At 57.1% G+C, this 26,002-nt stretch overlaps 2 protein-coding genes across 11 annotated transcripts in view; one reads left to right on the forward strand and one right to left on the reverse strand.

Moving 5' to 3' along the window:
• Positions 1-4,102: 4,102 nt before the first annotated feature.
• Positions 4,103-5,779, forward strand: RXFP4 (relaxin family peptide/INSL5 receptor 4). The gene has a single exon (XM_074318895.1). It carries the CDS (start codon positions 4,417-4,419, stop codon positions 5,536-5,538), a length of 1,122 nt encoding a protein of 373 aa, XP_074174996.1. The 5' UTR covers positions 4,103-4,416; the 3' UTR covers positions 5,539-5,779.
• A 2,781-nt stretch (positions 5,780-8,560) lies between these two features.
• ARHGEF2 (Rho/Rac guanine nucleotide exchange factor 2) overlaps positions 8,561-26,002 on the reverse strand; it is a 42,848-nt gene continuing 25,406 nt past the window's right edge. For 6 of the 10 annotated variants that reach the window (XM_074318888.1, XM_074318887.1, XM_074318889.1 and 3 more), the window contains 21 exons: positions 23,110-23,254; positions 20,884-20,951; positions 20,547-20,610; positions 19,793-19,922; positions 19,446-19,555; positions 19,202-19,348; positions 18,477-18,727; positions 18,162-18,287; positions 17,749-17,866; positions 17,339-17,587; positions 15,783-15,859; positions 15,020-15,189; positions 13,541-13,608; positions 12,372-12,572; positions 11,965-12,084; positions 11,793-11,860; positions 11,630-11,665; positions 11,382-11,432; positions 10,761-11,204; positions 10,307-10,490; positions 8,561-9,714 (listed from right to left, as the gene is read on the reverse strand). In XM_074318888.1, coding sequence (XP_074174989.1) covers positions 9,641-9,714; positions 10,307-10,490; positions 10,761-11,204; positions 11,382-11,432; positions 11,630-11,665; positions 11,793-11,860; positions 11,965-12,084; positions 12,372-12,572; positions 13,541-13,608; positions 15,020-15,189; positions 15,783-15,859; positions 17,339-17,587; positions 17,749-17,866; positions 18,162-18,287; positions 18,477-18,727; positions 19,202-19,348; positions 19,446-19,555; positions 19,793-19,922; positions 20,547-20,610; positions 20,884-20,951; positions 23,110-23,254 — 2,901 coding nt within the window. In that variant the 3' untranslated portion in view covers positions 8,561-9,640. Of the gene's footprint in view, positions 9,715-10,306; positions 10,491-10,760; positions 11,205-11,381; positions 11,433-11,629; positions 11,666-11,792; positions 11,861-11,964; positions 12,085-12,371; positions 12,573-13,540; positions 13,609-15,019; positions 15,190-15,782; positions 15,860-17,338; positions 17,588-17,748; positions 17,867-18,161; positions 18,288-18,476; positions 18,728-19,201; positions 19,349-19,445; positions 19,556-19,792; positions 19,923-20,546; positions 20,611-20,883; positions 20,952-23,109; positions 23,255-23,428; positions 23,617-26,002 lie in introns of all 10 variants that reach the window. The other 4 variants (XM_074318890.1, XM_074318886.1, XM_074318893.1 and 1 more) reach the window with 2 other exon arrangements.

Below are 26,002 nucleotides of genomic sequence, written 5' to 3' on the forward strand. Positions count from 1 at the left end.
AATGAATTTTAGATTAAACAACGTTGTTTTCCCTTTGCCTTGTTTCCCCAAAACACAGTGCAATTGGATTCTGATTGTAATTACATTGTGTTTATTTTTTTCCTTTTTGAGAAAAATTGAGATCTAATTCACATACCATAAAATTTACCCTTTTTAAAAAGGGTACTTAAGAGTACAATTCAGTGGCTTTTAGTGAATTCACAAATTGTGCAGCCATCAATATTATCTAATTCCACATCAATTTCGTCACCCCAAAAGCAACCCTATATGCATTAGCAGTTCCTTCCCATTTTCCTCTCCCGCCAGCCACCATCAACCACTAATCTACTTTCTGTCTTTATGGATTTGCCTATTCTGGGCATTTCATATAAATGATATCATAGAATATGTGACCTTTTGAGTCTGGCTTCTTTCATTTAGCTTAATGTTTTCAGGGTTCATCCACGTTCTAGCATGTATCAGAACTTCATTCCTTTTTATGGCTGAATAATATTCCATGGTGTGGATACTATTGGTAACTAAGAGTGGGTTTGCAAATCACAGACCCTTCGTGGAACTGGCTGGCATGGATTAACCCATTGCTGACTGAGAAGTCAGCAGTGACAAACCAGGAGACAGGGTACAGCTCAGGGGACTGTTAGCAAAATGGGAGGATAGCAGTGCATTGATTATTCTTTAGAGCGTTAAGAAAAGCACAGTCCCCAAAGAGACCCACAGTCCTCAAAGAGACCCAGGTTTCTCTGATGAAGAGGCAGAGGGGGAAAAATGCACTTATGCAATCTTGTTAGAGAAAACCCTTTCTCTTTGTAGTCTGAAACTACTTAAGGCCAGCTGAAGGAAAATCAATCATTTCCTTGTCAAATTTTAGGCCATACCAAATTGTTTGCCATACTAGATTTTTATGACGAAAGTTAAAGCATTGATTGGCCATGATTAGGTTCTTGACAATTGGAACGTGGAACTCTGTTAGGCAGAAACCCCTAACATCTGGACTGCTCAAAAATACTTCTCGTGATTTTTCATATGGTTATAATGAGTGTACCTGGAGGTGATATGTAAAATATGACAGTCCCAAGTGTCATTTCTCATCAGGGGCCTAAGGACAAAGCCAGCAGGAGAAGAGCAGTGGAGATCCAGGCTTGGGTTCCTTCCAGGCCACAAGTTGTTCTAGAGAAATAACGATCAGGAAAAGGCCATGGCTGTAAAAACAATGGCATCAAAAAGCACCATTTGGCACCTGTTAGAGTAACTGCAAAAAGTTTTGCAGTTGTCTTGTGTTCTCCCTTAGTATCGTACATCAGATGTCTGGGTACTTATTTTCTAAAAGGTGTAAGGTGTCAAAGGATCGTTCCTGGAGCCAATTCCAATAGAACTGGAAAAGAATGGACATCGCTTAGAGATTGTAGAGTGAGGAAAGAGGCCCCATTACATTTCTTCTGAATGCAATAGTTAGGCTGAGGGGATGGGTATATTCACGGCTGTTTACAAAACTGGATCACGTTTGTGGAGGAGGAATCTTTAGAAATGTACATATAAGAAGGGGGCGTGTGCAAGGGGACAGAGAAATGTGCCAGCCATTTCATTGGCTGTCAGCACGTAGCCCCTTCTGCAGAGCATACCCCTCCCCCAGTCCCCAGAAATACAGTCCTGCATATTTCATGACTTGGTGGCCACAGCTGATTAAACCAACGATACATACTTGCCCAAGGACTGAAAAGCTAAAATTAAACACTTCCTCCTTTGTACCTGCTCTGAACTCTCTATTAAGTCTTTAGCACAGCACCTTTCTGACACATTTACAAGGATTGTTTCTATTGCCTTTCCTGAGTGAGCTCTCAGGGTAGCTTGGCCTTTGTCGTGCCCCAGGCCTGCACCGTGCCTGGCACTTACCAGAAACCCGGGAAATGCCTTTTGGGTGAAGGTACGGAAACCCAAGCTCATCGGGGACACGGAAAGGGACTTCTAGGCATCAGCGACGTCTCCTCTGAGGCTGGAGACGGTAAGCTGTAGGGGTGGAAAATCAGTGATGAGGGCGGCCCATCATTAGAAGTCCTTTTCATGTCAGCTTGACACGGTAATCTGCCACCGCAGGTCCTTGCACCCTGACGGAGAAAATCGGGCTGGTGACGTACATGAACGTGGCGATGCAAAGCCGTCTTTGTTGACTCCAGCTCCTCATCTCCCAGCAGCTGTGAATGAAGACCATCTAGAGAGGAGCTGTCTCTGTTCCTGTGTCCACATCCAGTTTCCCTAGGAGCTTCCCAAGGGCAGGGACTGGCGCGTCTGACACTCGGGAAGGGGGAAGAGATTATCCTGAAAAGTTCCGTGACAGAGTGGAAAGAGCCAGGTACCAGGAGTCATGGATCTTTTATCTCGAATCCTGACTCTGCCACCACATCCGTAGTGGCCTGGGGCCAGTCACTTCCACTCCCTATAAAACGGGAACTTGAACGAGATGATCTTAAAGGTCCCATCCATCTCAACAAGTGTATTACATTTTATGAGGCAACGGACCATATTTTATTTGTTTTTGTCTCCCCAGCATCTGGCACAGAGCCTAGCACATGGTAAGGAATTGGGAAATACTGTGATGAATGAGGGAGGGAAAGAAGAAAGAAGGAAAGAAAAAGACTAGGAAATAGAAATCATGGGCCCAAAGTGAAGTTCTCAGATGTGGCCAGCTGGTGGCATTACCTCTCTACATAACCTCAAGCGGGTGTTCACAGCCGCCGACCAAGGGAAAGGATTGATTAGAAATGAATAAAGGTAAAAAAAAGAAATGACCAGAGGACCAAATATTTCCAATGGATAGCAGAAGCCTGGAATTCTGACCCAGCTCCTTTTCTCTGAGCCAAGAGAAAATCAGTACTGCGCTGAGCAGACATGTTCGTGCCAGGGGGGTAAGGTGACTCTGGATGGGTGGGAGAGTAAACACGGCCAGTCCATGAGGCCGGGAGGTAGCCCCTGGGTCTCACCTGGACTTGGGCTGGGCACCCCCCTTCTGCCTTCCCCCCACACCCATTCCTTGCTGAAAACCCCAAACATCCTGCACCCTGTCTGAGCCTGCCTCTGGGTCTCTCCTGCAGGCTTCATCCAACACCCTGCTGACTCCTTGTCCCGAAGGGCCCCTCCCCGCCCCCAGCACTCCAAGGGAGCTGAACATCAAACATCTTGATTTGCTGGCAGAGGGCAGGAAGGTGCTGACTATTTCAGAATCCTTGAGAAAGCCTCACTTTTCTGTCTACCCACGGCCCTCCTCTTTTCCCCATCACAGCAAATTCTGCACGGGGGAGGGGTGCAGGCACAAAATGGGAGGGCCCAATGAAGCATTTTTTCCAGTCAGGACTGAGGTCATGGGGAGACAGGATGGGGCGTGGTGAGGGCATATCTGGGATCCAGAGCTCTGAAATGTGGTTGGGGATGGGAGAAGGAGGGGACCCCTGACCTTTGACTCCATAGACTAGAACAGCAAAGGGTGAGAGACAGTGGAATGACAGGTTAGCAAGACTACTTACTACTCAGGAGCAGGAAGAGAACTGAGGATATTCCTAGGTTCCCTCAGTCCTCACAGGCCAGTTCCCAGCAGGGAGAGAGCACTCCCTGTCACTTCCTCTCCCCCTTCCCTCCCTGCCCGTTGCCTCAAGGTCAGTTGTTGCTGCAATGAATTCCAACCTGTGTTTTAGTTGGCACGGGTCCCTGGGCTTGGTGATAACCTCTCAGTACCCTGCTCTCTTCTGCCATAAACACCCCAAACTTTTCCTTTGAACTAATCATCAGTCATGCAAATAGCAACGTACAAAGGGCTTTTGCAGATGTATCATCAAACTCTATCACAACAGTCTAGTGAAGCAGATACTTTTATCTGAAAATTTTAAGCACGGAAACAGGTTCAGAGGAGTGAAGTAATTCACCCAAAGTCACACAGCAAGTGAGTAGCAGATATGGGACTCCAGAAGCTCTGCTCATTCTCTCTCTGGCATTCATTCCCTGCTTTATGCCCCCTGGGGGGGGACCCTTCCCCCAGGCCCCAAGAGAGCACTTTCTGCAGAGAAGGGGGATGCAGTTTGGTTTCTGTCATCCCTGAGACGGGATCTCTCTAGCTCTCTCCCTGGAGCAGAGGCTTGGGGCTGCTCTTCATAGTGGGGTAATTGCCCCTTTTCTCCTCTGCCCCAGAGCCCTACACACACACACACACACACCAGCTTGGGTCCTACCTCACCCTGCCCCACCCACCCGCCATCACCAAGAGCAATGGGGAAGGGCAGACTGTCCCATCCACACCCCGCCCATGCAGGTGTGGGTGTGGGCTGGGGCTCCCAGCAGCCAGAGGCCCCAGAGGAGCACTGAGGTCTGGAGCCTCCTGCTGAGATTCCATGGCCCCTGCTGCCCGGCACCGCTGACCTCTGATGCCCTGAGATGCCCACACCCAATACCTCCGCCCCGCTGCCCGTGTTCTGGAGCAACGGGTCTGCAGGCGGCGTGCTGAGTGTGGACGATGCTGCCATGCCCGTGGAATTCCTCGCCCTGAGGGTTGGGGTCGCCCTGGTCTACGCGCTCGTGGGGGCTGCGGGCTTGCTGGGGAATTTGGCCGTGCTGTGGGTGCTGGGTAACTGCGCTCAGCGAGCCCCCGGCCCACCCTCTGACACTTTTGTCTTCAACCTGGCTCTGGCAGACCTGGGGCTGGCACTCACTCTGCCCTTCTGGGCGGCCGAGTCGGCCCTGGACTTCCACTGGCCCTTCGGCGGTGCCCTCTGCAAGGTGGTGCTGACAGCCACTGTCCTCAACGTCTATGCCGGCATCTTCCTCATCACGGCGCTCAGCGTCGCCCGCTACTGGGTGGTGGCCATGGCCGGGGGGCCAGGCACCCACCTCTCGCTCTTCTGGGCCCGCGTGGCCACCCTGGCGGTGTGGGTGGCAGCCACCCTGGTGACGCTGCCCACAGCCGTCTTTGGGGCCGAGGGGGAGCTGTGGGGCGCACGCCTGTGCCTGCTGCGCTTCCCCAGCAGGTACTGGCTGGGGGCCTACCAGCTGCAGAGGGTGCTGCTGGCCTTTGTGGTGCCCCTGGGTGTCATCACCACCAGCTACCTGCTGCTGCTGGCCTTCCTGCGGCGGCGGCAACGGCGACGGCAAGACAGCAGGGCCATGGCCCGCTCCATCGGCATCCTGGTGGCCTCCTTCTTCCTCTGCTGGTTCCCCAACCATGTGGTCACTTTCTGGGCTGTCCTGGTGAGGTTTGACCTGGTGCCCTGGGACAGCACTTTCTACGCCATCCATACCTACGTGTACCCGGTCACCACCTGCCTGGCACACAGCAACAGCTGCTTGAACCCCATGCTGTATTGTCTCCTGCGGCGGGAGCCCCGCCGGGCCCTGGCGCACACCTTCCGAGACCTGCGCGCACGGCTGTGGCCCCAGGGCCAGGGCTGGGCAGAGCAGGTGGCTTTAAAGGCGGGGAGCAGGCGGGGGACGCAGAGCGCTCGCCAGGACAGCGGCCCTTCTACCATGCTGGCCAATTGGGACACAGGCACCCCTGCCTGAAGGTGCAAGCTGGAGGTCTCCCCCGCTGGGGCCCGCCAGGGGCAGCGCCACCCCCGGAGAGAGGCTGGCCTGTGCCAGGCCGCCATCCCTTGGGAAGGCTGATCTTTGCTCCCACGCTGGGTGTGGTGGAATGGGGCCGGCCCACCCCGGCCCAGGTCAGGCTGGTAGGACAAAACTGAAGTTCCCATGTGGAGGTGGGAAAGGAGGGGGTCTAACAATAAACCTGTGTATGATTCGCAAATTGCCTTGACCTTCTGTCCAGTGCCATCTCCAGTTCAGTGCGGACACAAGTTGTCTTTGCCCCACTTCTGCCTCCAGTGCGATTTCCCAGGAAATTCCCCCTAGGGGTTCTAGGCTCCTGGATGAGGGCTCAGTGCTTATCTCCCTTTGCCTGGCCTCCCTTTCCCACCCCTCCCCTCAAACCGGGTGTGCCCTTTGTCTTTCTCTGGTACCAAGGCCCAAACTGCACTCATCCCGGGACAGCTGCACCTTCTTACCCTCTCAGTGCTGCCCGCAGAGACCTCAGCTGCAAAAGCTGTAGCTCCCCAGCAGGCAGATGCCACACGAGGGGTCTTGCTGCAGTCTTGGCAGGGCCCAGCAGGAGTGTAAATCCGGGTTTGGAGGGAGAAGTGAAGATGACAAGCAAGGATGTGGGTGGGTGGGGCCTAGGCAGGTGAGAGATGAGGAAAGGGGTTGGGAGGAGGCTGAAGGTGGGGGAAATGGAAGGCGCAGAGACGGGTGCTGGTCCCCTCGCTGCCCCAAGTCCCCCGTCAGAACCCGGGGTTCACAGTCCGGCTCCCACACTAACCAGCTGAGGGAACAAAGTTAATTCTCCGTACCTGCTTTCTCCTCTGAAAAGCGGGCTGTTGCCCTAAATAGTGTTAACTGTTATTCTTACATTTGGTGTAAAGTGGAGACAGAGAGAGAAGAAAAAGGAAGAAAAGAGGGGGCAGCTGGGAGGCAGGGCTGGAGGGCCAGAGGCTCATCTGGGGTGAATCGCGAGCTCTGGAGTAAAATCCGAGTTTTACAAAAGAACTGAGAGGAGCTGGCCCCTCCAGCCTTCTTAAAGTTGTTCCAGGGCAGGGTTTCCCCTTTGGTTTCCAGATCCAGAAACAAGACGCAGCAGTGGCCAAGGTTGGCCTTCAGAAGGAACTTTCCAGGGGGAAGCCCTGCAAAGGGGGGAGGTGGCAGAGGGACGATGGGCTGCAGCTCCCACTTCGTCGCCCCCCAATCTGCAAGCTGCGGAGCAGCGCCTGCGCGCGGAGGGCGGCGGGAGGGCGGCCAGGGGGCCTCAGACGCCCCCGCATCGGTTCCTTCCAGTTGCTGAGAAGAGGCTCTAAACAGCCACCCAATTCACAACATATTAAGCAATGTTAAAGAGATTTAATTAGCCTCTTGATGTTTAATTTCCTCTTCTCGGTAATGTTTAATCTGGTTCCAAAACTGCAGGTCTGTCCCCAGCCAGTTCGGGACGGGAAATGCTTAGCCGCCTAAGTGCCGCCCCCGCAGCTCCTGCGATGGCCCTGCCCTGCCAGGCTCCGGATATTGGCTCCTCTGGGGGCCGGTTGAATGGGACCCAGCGGTAAATATTGACGTTTAAACAGGTCCTGGCCACAGATGAGTGAATGCACATAGTAGGCCTACCCTTGGTAGGGGTGGAGACGCAGGGAAGGACCAGCGATGCCCGGCTGGGCAGCTCCGCTCCAGCGGGAAGGCATCTGCGTGGCACGAAGCCAGAGCTTTGAAACTGCAGGAGGGACGGTTAAAACTGCGTTTCCCTGAAAATAGGATTTGGGAGGGGGTTTTGGGAGGAATGGTGAAAGGTGAGACGGACTCATCAATCTCTCAGACAGTGTGACGTCACGTTTCCAAGGATGGGGAGGGGGTTTTGGTCAGCGGTGGCAGGAGGGACCGTGCTGCCCGGAATAGCCATGGGCTCCTCCAACAGGCTCAGGGCCTGACCAGCATCCTTCACGGGGTCCCTGTGGGCAGTGGGAGGAGCCTGCAACCCCCCTTCCAGGGGTCTTTGGGTGCTGTCTGAACCCCACCCACGCTGGCCTTCCTCCTCTCCTTTCACAGGCCCTGGGTCCCAGGTGATACAGTAGCCACCGCTGAGCCACTGCGTTGGAAACCTGGAGTCCTGGCACTTCTAGTCACTGAGGGAGCAGAGGAAGGCTGCAGCTGGGGGCTGGCCCCTTGCTGGCTCACCTGTGTGGGCCTGGCAACCTTTCTGCACCCAGGTTTCCACATCTGTAAAATGAGAGTAATTCCCACCGCAGACTGAGGAAGCACCTTGTAAAGGCCAGATGCCGGTGGGAGAATAACAGGGGTGCAGGGGCTGCTGACCCCCATCTTGGGATTCCAAGTCCTTTTTGTAGCTGAGGTCTTGAGCCCCACTCTTCTTATCTCACCCCAGGGGCTCCCACAGAGACATGTGCTCTACACCAGCATTTCTACACCTCTAGACTCGCTCCCCTCCCTGCACCCCAGAGCTGTTACTAACCAGAAACAGGAAGTAAAATTAGCCAAAAAACGAGAACTGAAATCAACCTAACCTCATTGCCTCTCAGAGCCTAAGAGCTAAGAGCAGCAACTCTGGAGGGGAACCATCTTGAAGAGGTTACTCTCATGACACGTAAGACCCAGGGCAGAGTGGGGACTGAACTTGAAAACCCATGACACTTGGGGGAGGCACAGAGGACTGTGCCAAAAGGGCTGGGGCTGAGAGGCTGCTGGGCTTCTGAGCATGGCATGCAAATGAGATGGAAATGAGTTTTCTAATAATGTCCTGGAATCACCAACGGCCACCGGAACCTGATCAAGGGCCCCTTCATTTTGGTCCTTGTGTCTGAGTATCAACAATACCAAAAAGGGTTTGCAACAGTTTCTTTTGTTAGGACCCCGTCTTCAGGGAGGCTGGCGGACCTTCCTGTGAGAGGTAAAGGGCCCCGTCAGAGGCACACAGGTCACCGCCTGGCTCAAGCACCCTCAGAACCGGCAGACATTCAGACATGGCACTTCACAGGGTTCCAGGTCTTTAATTTCCCTGCTTTATCTTTTTTCTCTCTTTCTCTCTTTTTTTTTTTTTACAATCAAATGGGCAGGAAAAGGTCTGGGGTGGGTGGGCACTGGGGGTCCATTAAAAAAATCCCCCAAGTTCAGGCTGAGGTTTCAGGTCATGGTTGCTGAGGTGAGGGTGAGGTCAGGGTTCACAGAGGTTCCCCAACTCTCCCTGGAACTTTGTTTCCAAACGGCTGGGGAAGAAGTCAGACTAGGTTCCCCATTACTACAGATGAGGGGAGAAGTCAAAGCTCCCCCATCCCTCAAGTTCTTCAGCGATGAGGAGATAGAAGGCTGCAATTTCTAGTTGCCTACAATCTTCTCTTAAAAATATAAAATACGTGCAGTTGGCTTTGGTACAAAAAAGAAAACAACGATAACAAAAAGACATTCTGGTCCCTGTGGGGTTTTCCCTCACCCCCGCAATGGACCATTATGGCCACCTCAACCTCCATCCCACCACCTCCAGGAAGCCAGGTTATCTCCCTGGGGGTCCGTGGAGGACGGACAGACGGGAGACCAGCAGTGAGAGGTTGAGGGGAGAGGGAGAGGGGCATGGTCCTGCCCACAGCCCTTCTGGAAGGGGCAGCAGGGTCCTGTGGCCGCAGCCTCCCCTCAGGGGGGGTCGCTGGGCGGTGTCAGGGCGAGAACCCAGTGGCCACATGGTTAAGCCTGAATGAACCCCAGTAGTGTTGAAGGACAAGGCCCCCTGACCCCTATGGCTTGGTTCCCATGTCCCTGGTCCTCTAAGTCTCCCCTCTCTCTCCACAGCTAATAAACAATAAATAAATAAATTTTCCTAAAGTAGAGGGGAGAAGGCATGAAAGATTGGCATCTGTGGTGTAGCTTCTGGCTGCCACCAGGGGGCACTGCGGCCCAACTCCCCAGCTTCCTAAATGGCCCCAGGTGTGCAAGGATCCCAAGAGCTGGCAAGGACAGACAGCAGTTCTTTCAAAAGTTCCCTGGTCACAGGCAGGTTGGAGTCCCCACGGTCTGCCTTCCTCAGCAGTGTTCTTCGGGGGGCACAGGGAGGGGGGCCCCCTTAGCTCTCGGAAGCGACAGGCTCCCCGTCGCGGCTCTCGGTCTCCTCTGGGATGTCCTGCATCCGGGTGAAGTCTGAGGGGGACGGGGCAAAGTTAGTGGGTGAGCAACTGCACCCCTCCACGAGTGCCCCCCCGCCGTGGGCTGAGGAGTGGCGAGGTCCGTGACTCCCTGGGGGTGGGAGAAACCTCCGTGGGTGTAAGGAATGTGCCCACACCTAGCTAGCTACTGTGTACACCCTGTAAGTATGCGAAGATACAGTTTGAGTCATGAAATACAAACTATTTTAAGATTCCTAGGTGGAGTTACAGTAGCTTTTGGCTATTTGTATTTCCTGAACCAACTGTAAGAACTTGGAGGTCTTTGACATTTTTTTTTTATTTTCAAAAATCCATGTCTGCTTCAAAAGGTTGGGAATCACCAACTTGCTGTTGGAGAAGGGGTGGCCCCCCTACATCTTCGGCTTCCTGGAGTTTCACCATCAGCCAAAACAGGAAGTCCTTTGTGTCCCTCCCAGTCACTCAGACCTCAGTGGGTAGTGAGGGACCTTCCTGCCTAGCCCGGAGGTCCTGTGCTCCAGGGTGCAGACTCCCTTGGAAGCCACAGCCCCAGGGTCTGAACCCAGGTTGCACCCCACTTCTCTGCCACGTCTCAGCCAGGGTCTCACCTCGTGGACTGTGGGGCGGAGACAGACGGCTGCCACCTTCCTCCTCGCTGCCCGTGTCGGGGTCACTGCTGTCATGTAGCCGCTCGTCAGGGCTGCCCAGCTCCTGCCTCTCTTGATCCTCAAAGGGTCGATGGACGGAGCGAATTGTCACAGGCAAGTCCAGGCGGTCGTGGCCTCGGCTGGGCTGCAGCCAGCGGGCAGGAAAGGCAGGCAGCCCCGCGATGAGCAGGGTGCAGACCGTGGCCCTGCTCAGCCGGGGGCAGTGCCCTGCTGGCCCCCAGACTGGCTCTCCCGGCAGACCCCAGTGCCTGACCTCTGCGCTCACCCAAAACCTGTGGTCCCCCAGCCAGTACCCTAAGAGGCTGTGAGCCCATCGCTCAAATCCCCAGCTCCTTCAGCTTCTCTCCTGGGCCCTGCTATCCGCCCCTGTCACTGCTATTCCCGCCTTCCTTACCTGTGGGGGCGTGAAACTCAAGTACAGTGCGTCGCCCGCAGGGAGGCTCCGACGCCGGGGGTCCATCGGCCTGCGGGCCCAGGGGGCCTCGGCGGGGAGGGGCTCGGTCTGGCCCAGGGCGGCCAGCTGCCTGCGGGCCTCTTCGGCCTCCCGCTCCAGCAGGGCGCGAGCCTGCTCGCTCTCCCGGAGCCGGGCCTCCAGGTTGCCAGCCTCGGTGGCCCGCTCCTCGCCCAGCCGCCGGCAGCGCCTCAGCTCCTCCTGCAGCAGCCCATGTTGCCTCTGCAGCAGGGCCAGTTCCGTGGCCGGCTTCTCAGGAGCCACAGGGGCGGCCCCGGCCCTGCCAGCCTCCCCGTCCCGAGAGTTGGCTCGGGTCAGCTTCTCCCTTCGCTCGGGGCCCTCAGGGAACCGGGCTTCCACCAAAGTGTCCTGCTGGGCCACAGCCGCCTGAGGTGGAATGGGGACAGATGGCTGTATCAGAACCCCCTCTTTCTTCTGCTCCTCACCACCCCTAGGGCCCAGGAGAACCCCAACTGGGAGAGGCTCTGCCTGCCTGGGAGGGCAGCTCTGCCCTGGCGCCCCCATCCCCACCACTGCCCCCGTTCTTGCTCCTGCCCCACTCACCAGTAGGCCGTGGAGAAGTCCATAGAGATTGACCAATCGCTGCAAGACTTCCTGAGGACAGACGAGAGGGTGGGAATAGGGCCGGAGCTTCAGGGTGGGGGGACTGCCCAGAAGCTGAACTAGTGTGTGTGTGGGGACGGCCCGACTCTGGAGACTGTGAGGTACAGACTGTCCCCCACGCCCCTCCAAACTGGCTCCAATTCCTCAGACGGGGAGGAGCCTCCCACACCACCAAGTTCCCATCTCACCTCCTGTGGTGACCTCAACTGATTTCCATTTCGATCCTGCAGAAATGGTCAAGGAGGGGGAGTCAGCAGGCACACAAGTCCCTGACATCTCGGTGTCAAGGATCCGTGGCCGGCTGTCCCTTCCCACCCTCGGGCCCGGTGTGGACACCTCCTGAGGACCCACCTTCTGGCTGGAGTCTGGGTCGGCCCTGCAGAGCTCGATGGAGCCGTTGAAGGTTCTGGCCTCGCCATCTGTTGAGGGGCAAGGAGAGGCCGAGCTCAGTTCCCCAGGACACTGACAGGCCTGGCCCCTGGTGCCACCCCATTCTCCGTAACCCCGCACACCCACTACTCACTGGCAGTGAGCCCAGGACTTGTGTTCCCGCCACGCTCTGCTTCCACGGGCAGGGCTGGTTCCCGGGGCGTCAAGAGCAGCTCCACGGCAGGGCCCACCAGCAGGTCTCTCAGGACTTCCACTGAAAGGGAAGAGGAGCGGTGAGGGCAGGAGCAGAGCAGGACCCTACGGGCACTGACTGCATGGGCACTGGACGTGGCAAAGGTCATTAAGGGTGCGCAGGGCGAGAGGGTCCCAGAAGGAAAGATCAGGCTCTCCCCACCTTGCCCAGCTCCCAGCAGACAGAGCAGGGACTTTGCAGGCCACGGGCTGACATCCCCAGTGTGTGTGCATCCAGGGCTAGTCGTGTGCCCACAGTCTGTGACAATGAGCGAATGAGCCCACACTCTTAACCTAGGCGCCCCTCACCCTCACGGATGGCATCCTGCAGCAGCCGCTCGCCACGTGGGGCCTCGAGGGACTCGGAGCGGAACAGGCCCCTGGGCAGTGTGGTCAGGGCCAACCCAGTGCCGCCGTCCTCTTCCACCTGGAAACGGGTCATCTCGGCAAACAGCCCGACCTTCTCTCGCAGCAGCTCTGCCAGTGCCCGGTCTTTCTGCTGGAGCTCCACTGTGGGTAAGGACAGGTGAGCACACGGGAAGGCCCAGGGTACCCAGGAGAGCCAGTGGGGAATGGGCAGCCCCAGGGGTCAGGGGTCATGGCTGGGCAGAGTGGCAGAACCTAAATTTGATTTGTTTGGCATTTACTAAAAAAGAAAAAACTTTTTTGGAGAAAAGTAACATCTGCACTTTTGTTCTCAAAACAAAAGCAAGAAGGATCAGTGGCAGGGACTACGGTTGTCTACCAGTTTTCATTCTCTCCCATCTCCCTCCAGTTAGGGAATGTGTACAGTCATGGGGCACAGGGCTGCCCAGTTAAGACTACATTTCCCAGCCTGACTTGCAGTTACACATTACACGTGACTCAATTCTGGCCGACAGATATGAGTGTCGTCCAGATGGGCCTTTAAAAGAAATGGGTATACAGGCTCGTTGTTCCTTCACGCCTCCCTGCTAGCTGGGAGGCAGATGTGACAGTGGGAGCTTTCGTAGCCACTTTGGACCCAGAGGTGGGAATCTGCCCATTGAAGGTGGCAGAGTGGGACCACTACTCTGCACTTCCCCTTTCTAGACTGATATGTGGAGAGAAATAATCTACCTTGGTTAGGCAGCTGATTTCTGTTGGTCTTTTTGTACAGACCTTAGGTCATACCCTAACTAATATAAGGCCCCATGTAAACAAGTAGGTTAGGGTCTCAACCCTCGTCTTGCTAGCTCCCCTTCCCAGAGGCAGCCACGGTAATACCTTATCTTTCTAGACACACACACACACACACACACACACACACACACACTACATATGACACATACTTATCCCCACTTTACATTGTTTTAAACCTTGTTCTTTTCACCTGACAACATATTTTAGTTATGGCTCTCCATCAGCCCTCATGGAACCATATCATTTTCCAAAACACTTGCATCGTTTCCCACTGTGTGGATATATCATGAATTAGTTGACAAACTGAGCGGCCTTACTCTTGATTCGTCGCAGGTAAGCCTCATCCTCTGTCTCAATCAGGGGGAAGTCCTCTCTGGACGGACACCTGGAGGGGTAACAGGTTGGGTGTGGTGGGGGGAAGGAGGCCAGGTTACACACCAGGAATCAGCCAAACACGTTCGGTGCTTCCCAGGGGAGACCCACCAGCCACAGCCCTGTCTCCCTTCACCCATGACCATCCCTTTTCTTAGACCTGGTCACCTGCATTTATGGGTCTCTATGTGCCTCTCCTAAGGTCACCTGGAGAAGCGGCAGAGGGACAACTACAGGCTTTCGCACCAAACAAACTGGGCTAAAACCCTGGCTCCGCTATTTCCCAGAAGGTCTCCGCTCTATTTCCTCCTCTGAAAAATGGGGATACTAACTTCCTTACATGTTTCTTCGGCAGGATTAACTGCAACAATGTAACAGTGCTTTGGACATGGCAGAAGCTCAATAAATCAATTACAACGAAGAATATGAATTCTAATTTTCACAATTTCAAACATTAGTACTAGTGACACAGAGGTTACTATGGATCTAATGTCCACGGGACACGTATTCTGCGTTGTTTTGCTAGAATATGCAATTTCACGGTTTTTTATGCATTTCTGAAAAAGTTTGTTCAAAAGTGTAATTTGCAGACATTTTAAAACAACAGGTTTACACATTATAAAGTGGAGAAGAAGCCATTCCCTGAAAAATTTCTCTCTCTCTCTCCATATATATATACATACACCAGGGGTACCAAAAAAAATGTACACATTTTAAGAGATGTTATCTACGTATTACTTTCTGAAGTTGAATACTGCAATGTGTAGTATGACAGTTCACGCAAAACATGGCGTTAATCAAATGAATGTTAGCATCATTCATTGTATTACAATTTTAATACAGTGTTTTCCTTTCTTAAAATGTGTGTATCTTTTTTTGGCACCCTGTATATATTGCATCCTGAGTTTTATCTCCCAGAATCCACTTTCAACACTTTACATGCTTCTTTGCTTGACTCGTTTCGCCCCAATAGACACACACAGCTGACTGGTTGCCTCAAATCTAATGTATGCCCAACAGAGGGTAAAGATCTGCTACGTGAGCACACGGAACGATTTCCTTCCTGCCGCTACTATGTGGAGTTTTGTTTATGAGGCTTGCTCCTCTCATCTCCAGTATCAGTGCTATTGTCATCTTCTTTTTCACTCATTTTGAGAAAAATAAAGGTAAAATGCGATACAATCCCATGAATCGCCGCGTGCCCACAGACCAGCTGGCTGGCAGGTGTGCGGCCATCGCAGCTCAGAGTACTCCTCGGCCAGTCCGCTCACACCGGGTCGTCATTGCGTGTATGAGAACACAGATGACCCTTCCGGCTTGGGCCCTCTCGTCTCCCCCCAGCCTCGGAACCCTGGGCTCTGTCCCCGGGGGGTGCTGTGGCCTGGGCCTGAAGCGGCAGGTCCTGAGGTCACACACACACTCACAGGCGCACACTCTGCTGAATGACACGGATCCAGGTGCTCCGTTCATCCCGCGACGCCGTGTGGACCTCGTACATCTCAGGGGGCGCCGCGCTGATCAGAAACATCCCCTTCTCCTGGTTGGCGATGTCCCGAACGATGAGGTTCGGCAGTGACACCACCGAGGGCTTGTCCTGCGGCCAGGGGAAAGGAGGGCTAAGCGGGGGCATCCTGACTCTTGGATACTTGGACGATCAAAGGACGGAAGAGTCTGCCTGCAGGACAAGAGCCCAGCTCTGGTGCCAACCAGAGAGGACCTAGACGCACAAGACCCTTGCCCATGTATCGTGTTTGCCCGAAAATAAGACCTAGCCAGACAATCAACTCTAATGTGTCTTTTGGAGCAAATATTAATATAAGACCTAGTATCATATCATATCATATATCACATCATATCATATCCAGTCTTATAGTAAAATAAGACTGGGTCTTATATTAATCTGTGGTCCAAAAGGCACATTAGAGCTGATTGTCCAGCCAGGTCTCATTTTCGGGGAAACACGGTAGTTAACTTTAAGCTTTACTTTCCACATCTGCATAGAGGAGGTACTAGTGGCCTTCCTCACAGGTGTAAAAGGGCCTGCAGTCTTATCTTATTACAACCATTTTATTATGGTATCTATCAGCCGTTGGACTGGAGGGTTCCAGGGTGCTTTCGGGCTCAGGCAGGAAAGCAAGAAAGGTCCGAAACACAGGCCGTGCTGAGAGAGGAGGAGGAAGGCCTCACCAGGACAGGAAAGCTGTACTTCTGGTCCTTCTCCTGGAGAAACACCAGCACATCTGTCATGAGCAGCATCAGCACATCTGGTGGGGACAAAGGCGGAGAGCAGTTAGCCTGGGAGCGTCTGAGCAGGGCTTCTCTCGCGAGGACCGGCCGACCCCGGCCGGAGCTCAGGAGCCCCTTTTTCCTGGCCCCTCTTCCCTCTGCTCCCTCCACCTGTGCAGACCTCCCACGTCCCCATTGTTACAGCTCAGAAATGCGAGGGGCAAGAAAAGATGCACGTGTTATCAGGTAAAAGAGCTTCTTGAGCTCCAAGAGACCATAAGGGTCAGCCAGTGCCTCTGAGGACACCCATCTTCACCCAACCGAGGCAGGTTTCTTAACCTGGGGTCCACCGCTGGGCTCCAGGGGTTCTGCAAACCCTCTGAAGGTGCATAAGCAACTCTGAGTATTAATATAACACACGTGTATTTTTCTGGGTGAAAGGGTCCAGGATTTTTAGGAGTAGAAGAGATTCCCAGAGAAGGAAGGGCCACCCTGTTTCAGCCTTTCAGCTCCAGGTCTAACACTTAACTAGTAACGAAGACCTTTCTGGATATTGGACCTAAACTCCCCGGGCCCAGCATATTCCCAGTTCTCGTCAGAGCTGGGCAGGGAGGGGAGAGTTGGGCTCCTTCTCCAGTGGAATGAAGCCACCCCCTTGCACTCTCCTCTACACCACCCACCTGGCCCTCAGCGGCTATGAGGTCCCGCACTTTGAGGAGGAAACAAAGGTCAAGTCCAAAAACGCAGGTGTCATGGTCAAGAAAACACACTCACCCTTTTCCCTTGGAGATCTTACCCAACTGTGGGCATGCAGCGGGAAGGGCAGGGCTTTTGCTGAATGCTTCAAAAATAAAGCTCTCCAGCCTTGCTATTTTTAAACACCCCCCCCCACCCCCCGGCTTATATTCTTAGCTGCTGCGTGGGAGGGATGGGAAGGAGAGAAAGGGATGAAGGAAAGTGACTGCGAAAGACTGCAGCCTCTAGGAGCATGGGCTGGGGATTCCGACAGAGGACAGAGGGTCAGCCAGGCTGTGGTCTCAGGCAGTATGGCTTGCTTGGGTCCCTCAGTCCTCACCCTAGCCAAGGCCTGCTACTCTCAGGCCCTGATTTGGGCAGGAAACATCGGGCAACGCAGTCTGGGAAGGGAGCCTGGGAACGTGTGCCCCGCCCCCAACACCCCCCCACACACAGCCCACTGTGTTCCCAAACTCCTGCCCTGGTGGCTGGGGCTCCAGCAGGTGGAACCAAATGCCCCGAGCTTGTCCTCTGGTCCTGGAGTTTCTCCACCTTCCTCATCCAAGTCCGAGCTCTCCGGGCAGGCAAGGACCAGAGAAACGACTACGTACTGAGACGGAAGTCCCCGTGGGGCCCAGAAGTTAAATCCAGACTCTGGACTCCCGCTGCACCCCTGTCATCCTGGGTGCCAGGCTGTGTCCAGCGGTTCCTAAGGGACGGATGCTTCGCCCTCCCTACACCTGACTGCCACTCTTGCCCAGCCTGCCAAGCTGACAACTGACCTTTGAATCGGCCGGTCGCCGTCTTCCAGAGCAGGCAACCGTCATGGATGAGCTTGCGTCGCAGAAGCTCCTCCCGGCCGAAGGGGCCCTTGCTAGGCACCGGGGTCTGGGCGCGGGGGTCCATGCGGCTGTAGATCTCCTGCAGGCGGGCCCCCTTCTCCAGCTCGTGGACGTCCTGGTCCACGTTGGACAGCAGCTCCTTCACCAGCCTCAGCGCCGTCGCCAGGTCCTGGCGCTCCTCCTCGACCCCTGGCATGGTCGGCAGGGGGTGGCTCAGCCAGCCTCACTCCGGCCCCACGGCCCCGAGTCCCGACCCCGCCGCCTCCAGGGGCTGCCGGGGCCCCTTCCCTCGGTCACCGCGGGCCTGTCCTCGCCCCGGGCGGCCGTCCCTGGCTCGGGGCCCCTCTCACCGTGGGAATGCTGCAGGATTCTGCTGATGAGCACCGGGTACTTGGTGATGCGCTGGGTCACCAGCAGGATGCACTCCTGCACCCCATGTCGCTTCAGCACCGCAGAGCGGGTCACTTTCTACAAGGGCAGAGGCAGGGTCAGGGCCCGTGTGGGGCCGGAGGGGAGGGCGGCTCCGAGAACGCAGGACCTGGACCCTGCACTCCGGGGTTGGCCCTAACTCGGCCGCAGACCTCACGCTGGCCTAGGGGAGAGCAGCTGGGAAACGGGGACACACACCACGGGCCCAGCGCTGGGAAGCTCTTGCTCTGCTGCCGTGAGGGGCCCCACGAGTGGAGCCTGAACCCACACATCTGTGGCACAGACAAGCACCAGGGACGGGGCCTGGGTGTGGATCCTGCAGAGGTCCGCTCACCCGAATGAACTGCTGGAAGCGTTTGTCCCGTGCGAACAGCTCCTTGTAGAGCTTCAGGGCCTTGGTGTGACGGCTGCAGAACTCGGAGTAGGTTTTCCGCATCTGCTCCGCGCTGGGACCCGAGAACTGGAGGGCGGGGCACGAGCTGGGTCAGTGTCCCCCCAGAGCCACACTGCACCCCCGGACACCTGCCCACCGCTGGCCTCCTGCCTCTCCAGTGGTCCTGGCTTCCCCCGCCTGAGTTCAGAGGCAAGAGACGCCCACTCTCGTCACAGCCGCTGCCACCAGTTGCCCACAGGCCCTGCCTTGTGTCACCTGGCTGATCAGCAGGTCACCCAAGCGAGAGATGACGAAGTTGCGGGTGCTGCCCGGGCACAGGGACTGGCGCCGGCGTTCCAGCAGCTGGCTGAGGAAGCGCGTGTGGATGTCACTGAGCTCGTCCACGCAGGGGAACAGGCCCTGCACGGCGCTGGGCTCCAGCTGCAGCTCCTCCAGCATCCCCGTGCGGAAAAGCCGGGTCATGATCTTTAGCGTTCTCACGTGGTGCAGCTCCGTCTGGATGAGCTCTGCACAGATAGAGGCACGTGTGGCCTCCACCCCAGCCTGGCTGCCATGGGGGTTGGGGGGGCTGGGGGACCTCGGAGCTCGTCGGAGGGTCTCAAGGCCCCTTCCAGGTTAACATTCAGCCTGACGAGGACCTATGATCGTTTACGGATCGTTTTTTGGCTTTACGGTCGCCCTCTCCAGTTGCTGGCTGCTTTAGGGCACAGACCACGTGTCCTCGCCACATCTGGGTCCCCACCGTCCCTAGCACGGCACCAGGCATGACAGGCACCGAGGGAAGACTAAGAATTAACTTGAAGGAAGATAGAAACAAAGAGCCTTGGAGCCCAACGGCCCCAAAAGGCAGGAGCCAGAGGCAACTTGTGGGATGTCGGGGAGGGTGTTGGTGACCAAGGGGCCAAGCCGGGGGTCCTGAGAGGTGGGGCTGGCAGAGGGAGGACAGACAGCAGGACCTGGTGACGGAAGAGGAGGCTCACCGTAGATGACATCCTGCTGCTTCATCACCTCCTTCTTATGCTGGTGCAGGAAGCTGCCGTCCACGGCGAGGCTCCAGGAATCAGCGGTGAAGTCCTTCTCGTCCATCTCAAACTCGCTCATCAGCTCGTTGTAGATCACCTCCGCACCTGGACGCCAGTGGGGACAGCTCAGAGCCAATCCCCTTCCCTGGGCCCCGGGCCTTCCTGCCCCACCGCCCCTCAGGTCCCGGGCTGGCACGCTCACCTTCATCAATGAGGGATTCCACCGATAGGGCTCGGTTCCGCATGTTGAGCGAGTCTGTGGACTGCGACAGGATCCGACGCAGCCCCAGTGGAGACTCATCGTTGAAGTGTCTGAGGGAGACAGGGCCCAGCTCAACACCCCGACGCGGGCAGCAGAGCCCTTCCCAGGCGCGCGGCCCCGGCAGGACCCGAGAGGCAGGCACCCAACTTCTCCTTACCCGTCTGCCTGTAATTCTGAACCCAGGGGTGGCAAGGCCTGCTCAGGCCCCCGGTGCCCACTGCCACTCTCTCTGCCTGCCTGGCTTTCCCTGCCCTCCCCCGCCTGCCCCCCTACCCGTGGAGGCTCACCCAGCAATGTTGGTGGTGGAAACACTCTTGGCTAAAGACAGGGAGGAGCGGCCGCGGCGGGAGCCGAGCAGGGACTGCCGGAAGCTGTCGGAGGGGTAGATGGCGGAGCTTGGCCGCTCCCGGCTGGTGGCTATGGGGGCACCAAACAGGCACACGTCATGCCTGGTGCCTTCCCAGGACTCAGGCCTCCCAGGCTCCAGGACTACAGGTGAGGCCGCCTGTCCCAGCCCACCCGGGGCCCGCGCCAGTCAAAGAGAGACGACAAGGGCAATGTCACCTGACAGGTGGGCAGTAGTTTTAATCTTATCTTCCCCCCTTCCCACAACAAGCCTAGGAGCAAACTGAAGCTCAGAAAGGTCCCAAGACCTGTCAGGGCGATTCAGCCCGTGGCTGAGCGGGGCCTCGGACACTGGTCTTCTTGACTAAGCACCATGCCCTTCCTGTCCCACCAAAGCTGTGTGAACTGACACTTAACGGCTACCACCAACGCTCCCAAGTGCAGTGTGAAAAACTGAAGAGAATGATAACAATACTCCTACAGGCTGTGAGCAGGCTGACGCCCAGCCCCCCAGCCCTCATTCCCACGGGAATTGTCCTGCCCTGTCCCTAAGCTGGAGCCTGGACATCCATCACCTGTTTCCACCTAAGCGGGGGAAGGTGCTGTGCCAGGGAACCACCTCAAGGGGGCAGCAGAGCCCAGGGCTCGGAGGCAGGGGGCCCAGGCCCCGGGGGCTCCCGCAGGCCTGCTACTCACTCTTACTGCGGAGCGACACAGACTGTAAGGCAGTGCTGTTCTTCAGCAGGGCGGCTTTCTGTTGCTGTGACACAGAGCAAGAGAGAGACACCGAGTCAGCTGTCACCCAAGGGTGACCTACAAGGGCACACAGGGCAGGAGTCGGCCCCCTTGGGAGAAAGCTGGCAGGGCACCAGGGTGGCTAAACCCAGTGCTGGGGGCTGGCTCGCTGGGGCCTGAGGTCCGGCTGCCCCGTGGTGACAGAGGAACACAGGGGAGGGAATGAATGAAAAGGGTCTGAGGGTACCGCACACTCACTGCCCTCTCCCCCAGCCCTCTGCCCTCCCTGCCATCTCACCTTCTGCTTGACCTTGGTACAGTTGGCCAGGGTGTCTTTACAGCGGTTGTGGATAGTCACATTGCAGGCTGGGAGGGTGGGGTAAAGAGGGTGAAGGGAGGGCCGGGTGGTACAGGAGGGGGCACCCCCACATGCAGACACCCATCTCCCCCTGGCCACGCTGGCTCAGAGACTCTCCCCCTTCCCAGACGTCTCTGCCATCCCTACACCCCAGCCCCACCCCTCCCACCGTCCCTCCAACAGGAAATGAAGTGAGGGTACAGGTGTTGAACCCAGCTAAGCAATCAAGGGGATGTGCAATCCTGACTCAGAGGTGATCCGAGGGGGGGATTAGAGGAAGACGGGGTTACTGGCTGCCAGAGATGAGCTCAAGAAGCACAAAGGTGGCTGAGAATGACAGATGGGAGAGAAGCAAGGACGCCCACAGAGCAGAAGATGGCACAGGAGCAGCTGGGACGGGGGTTAGGGGCAGAGGGGGGAATACCCGCCCCTGAGCGTCTAGTAAACGTTCCACGTTGCCTTGGTCCTAACAACCCTTTGAGGCAGCCTCCGTTATGTTATCCTCATTTCACAGGTGAGGAACCTGTCCTGGAGCTCAGCTCAGCCAGACGTCAGGCAGCGAGCGGTACAGCTGGGATTTCAGCTCAGGTGTGCCTGAGTCCAAAGGCTGTGCTCTTTCTGTGACCTCTGGCCGGGCCCCAGCAGTGTGGAGGCTGACGGGCCAAGGGGAGACTGGGGACAGGCTCAGTCTGTCCTGTCCCCCACCAGCCGGCCTGCCTCTGCACTGCTCAGCGATGCCTGCTCCGACACAAGGCAGGCTGCCTTCTCCCTGCCAGGCTGGGAGTCCTGTTCCCCCACTGAGGCGCACCCACAGCTCCCACCCTCCGTCTGCTTCTCCCCCACCAGCCCCACACACCTTGCCATGGGGGTGGAGAGGAGAGGAGAGGAGGGAGGAGCAGCCGAGCCTAGTCGCTGGGACCACGGGCCGTCCCTTCCCAACATGCCCTGTACCAGCTTCCCGGCCCCCAGGGAAGCAACACCGGAAACTGCTCACTCCTTCAGACAATGCCCAGCGCCGCACTCACTTCCACAAATACAAGGCCCGTGGGGTGGGGCCGAGGGGCAGACAGAAGTGGGGGGGCTGCCCCCCCTACCCCCAGCACCGCGTCTCTGGACCAACCTCCCCACGCTTTCCACCTGCTCTCAAAATAGTGCTCGCGGCCGCCTCACAGGTTCCCCTAGCAACAAGCTTCTGGATTGGGAATTCTGTCAGGTCTCTAGAGGGATCTAGATTGGGACTCCCTCCTCATCCTCATAACTCTAAGCTGAGCAGCAAGGAAGCGGGGAGACCCAGCTGGTTCTCCCTGGGGGTTCCTTCCCCCCGTCCCACAGGGATTGAGAGGCTAGCGCTGCGGCCCCGCCATTCAGCTGCAGGTCACAATACCCCAGCCCTGCTCCAATCCCAAGCGGCCCTTTGCCATAAATTGGGGTGGGGCAGGCGGCTCTGCACAGGTAGTATGTTTGCCCCTTGGGGAGGAGAAGCCCTTGCTTGTGTAATGCTTGCCAAACACAGGGCCACCCTCTGAGGCGGGAGCCGGGTGGGAATTCGAACCCCATCCCCAACGCACACATCCCTGCCATCTGCCCTCCTCCTGCGGTGGGGTCAGCCAGACTGCAACTATGAGCAGAGGGTCCTAACCCCATCCTCTGCTTCCCACTGCAGAGACCTAGAGATTTCAGGCTCCACCCTCGGTCAATGCAAAGGGAGGGGCATGGGGCCCCTGAAGTCTGGAGTGTCCAGTTCTGCCTAGAAGATGGGCAGAGGCAGCTGCAAGGCCGGCAGCTTGCCCCCCAGCTCCCCAGGCCTCCCCCCCACCCACCCTCACATACATTCCTGCTCCTTCTCCAGCCAGTCCCCCGGACCCTCAGCAGCTGTTCCGGGGACACCCAGAGGACGACAGCTGCACGGGGAGCCATCCCAGCCTCCCCTCCCCCATGTTCCCATAAACCCTGCTTATGCTGCATAAACCCTGCTTATGCTGGATTCCGACCGCCACCATCCCCGGGCATGAGGAAAGGGAGCAAGGGATCAAGCATCTGGCATGTGGGCCCAGCGGGGGCCCTGAGAGGAGTGATCCCTAGGGATCCAGGGCAGAAAGGACAGATGGAAAGCTCAGGGTCTGTGGGTACCAAGTCAGAGTGACATTCAGGGTCCAAACCACTTACTCGGGCAGATGAGGGCTTCCTTGGCCGTGATGCTCTTGTTACAGGCATAGCACATGGTCATGCCTGACACGGAGATGGTGGTGAAGAGGTGCCCATTGGTATAGCGGGCGTCCTTGGCTTCCTTCATCTTCTCCTTCTCCCGGGCCTATAGCAGGGGTGAGAGAGACAGGAAGTGAGGCTGGGAGATGCCAGGGTGCCTGAGGAGTCCAGGGACACAGGGCAGGGAGGAACGCCTGCCTGGGGCTGCCGGGAGGACACCAGTCCCACAGCAGAGCTCGCTGCAGCTGTCCAGCAGGGACCAGGCCAGCGCTGGACCCACCTGGCCTCTGCGGCTGGGCTGCCTCCTGGTGCCACTCATGTCCCTGGCTCTCGACCGCGGCGTCCTCACTCCACCTCCCAGCCCTGGCTCTGCTCGTCCCCAAGCGGCTGTGCTCTCTCCTCTGTGCCGGGGAAGATGCGCAGAGAGCAGACGACGCAGAGGGTGCCAGCTCACCAGCGCTTTCAAATCTATGGGAGTTAGCTCCTCTTATAACCATGACAACGGGTGCTGTCTCGTGGCAGTCACAGTGGGGGGCAGGAGATCCCCTTGTCAGATTGCCTGAAGGGGGCAGAATGCCTCCACTGCCACCAGCAACGCAGAGTCCGGGTACCAAGCCTGACTGCCCCCCACACACTCAGCCAGGGATCACCTGAGCGGGAGGCAGCGCGTCCCCCACTCACCCCGAGATAGGAGGAGCCTGGCTGTGGTCTAGTGACTCCTCTCCGGGCTCTCAGGCTGGGCCTCACTCCTGGCAGGAAGGCTCTCCTGCAGCCTCACCGTTATTCCTCCGGTACAACCCTCCAAAACCTAGGGTAGCCCCCTCTGTCCCTCCTCATCCAACGGGTCTCTCCCTCCTCGCAAGTCCCTCTGGCATCTACCCTCCGTCAGGTCTTGTCAGCTCTCCTGGTCTCCCTCAAGATGGCACACACCTAGCCCTTCCTCAGCTCCTCAGACGCTGGTGGTTCCCGCTCAGCTCTCTCTTCTGCTGTCCTGACCTCAGCAGACCCTCTGCTGGTTTTCATTCCCCCTGACCTCTTTTCTGTCCCTCCTCAAGCCCAAGCTTCCCCGAAAGCGTGAGGTGAGAAGACAGATTATCATCCCTCCCACCTATGCCAGGGCCTTCCCCAGGGGTCGCCTCAGAGCCTGGATTTTCCCTCCACTCTTAGAGGGCAGAGAAGAAGCTGACAAGACAGCCTCCAAGGGTTCCCAGCTTCTCAGAACCAACCAGCGGATCAGATCAATCAGCTGAGGCCGAGGGTAAGGGCCCCCAGTCGGAGGACACTGTGGGGAGGGGGCCTGGGACAGAGCATCAGAACTCAGGGGAGCCCTCAGGCCGGCCCTCAGACGCCCAGGCCTGGCGCCCAGCTCCAGCCACACTAGCCCTTAAGAGCTGGGGGAGGGGCCGGGACATACTGGTGCTTAGGGAGAAAAGGGAAGTGAGCGGGAGCTGAGTCAACACCACAGGGCCAGAGGGCACTGGGCCCCTGCACTGCCCTAGCCAGTCCCAGTCCTGGGCTCCTGGTGGCCCGGGATCCTTCTCTCTCCTGCCCGCCCTCAGAGGTTCCAGTTCTGTCTGATGAGCAGAGCCCTGAAGCCTCAAGGTCACGCCCCACCCCAAACATGCATTTTTCCTTGCTCCTCTGTCTCTCCCTCCTCCTACCTCCTGGCCTCCCTGCCGCCATGGGGCGGCCCTCCTCTACTCCCTCCCCCGCCCCCCTTTGTCACCCTGCTTCTCCTCCAGTGCCCTTGGCCTCTTCCTGCCCTGACCCTCCAGCTCAGCCTGGTTAAGGAAGCTGACCTGCTCTAACTCCAGCCTCCAATGTTCCAGGCCTCCATTCTGGTCCCCACCTACCAGGACCACTAGAAAACCCTCCCTTGCTCCAGATTATAGCTCTTCAGATCGAATCCTGCTCTGAATGATAACCTTAGAGAATCTCAAAGGTCAAATCCAACTAAGTCTTCTCACCACACCCTTCCTTCTCTCCTCCTCTCCTGACCTCCCAGCCTTCTCCATGACACACACAAAATGAATTAAAAGCAAGCAAACAAAACCATGAATATCATCAAAAAGAGCAACACATCTGAATCAAGGTCAGCCCCACAAGGGGCAGCGCTGCAGACCTGCCCTAGTGTTGGGCGCCCCTCCCCTCGCAGGCCCCTGCCCTCCACCCTTAGGCCTTCTGGGGAGCTCACCTGGGAAGGAGGTGGGGGGCAAGGGAGGTGAGGACTGGGGCTGCCAGAGAATGGGGTCTCTGTGACCCTCCCTCTCTGGCATCCATGCCTCCGACAGGCAACCCAGGTGCTCTGGGCCCAGCCTCCTCCACCTCCAACACTCACCCTCTCGCCAAGCGACCCCCTCTCTAGGTGGGCCAGCAGCGGGCAGCAGCCACAGCAACAGCACATCCCAACACGGGCGCTGCCCAGCAGCTAGCAGTCCTGGCACTGCCTAGCGCTATTGTCCCAGAGGCAGCCTGTGCCCGCCCCAGGGCTCAGCTCTGGCTGCTAAAGATGCAAGAACACAGGGCCTGCTCACCAGGGGAGCCCACTGCAGAGAAGCAAGGAATGGGCTTGTCGCTGCCAGGTGTTCTTCCGAGTAAGGTCATCACACTGGTCTCCCATCCACCTGCCCGCCAGCAGGACAGCCCTTTGCCTCCACGCCCCAATCTGTCCGCCAAGAAAAGGACCCATTGCCCCACAGTCCATAACACCCACCAGACCCCCAGGCCCTTCCTGCTTGGATCAGCACTAACCCGTCCTGCGTCTAGAGTCACTGTTTCTCGTGAACCCTCCCGGGAGCCTTTCTGGCTGCACAGCCCTCACCTGTACCACGGTGACAGAGGTGACACTGGTGAG

Source organism: Rhinolophus sinicus, linkage group LG14 (genome assembly GCF_036562045.2).
Source record: "Rhinolophus sinicus isolate RSC01 linkage group LG14, ASM3656204v1, whole genome shotgun sequence".
Classification (NCBI taxonomy): domain Eukaryota; kingdom Metazoa; phylum Chordata; class Mammalia; order Chiroptera; family Rhinolophidae; genus Rhinolophus; species Rhinolophus sinicus.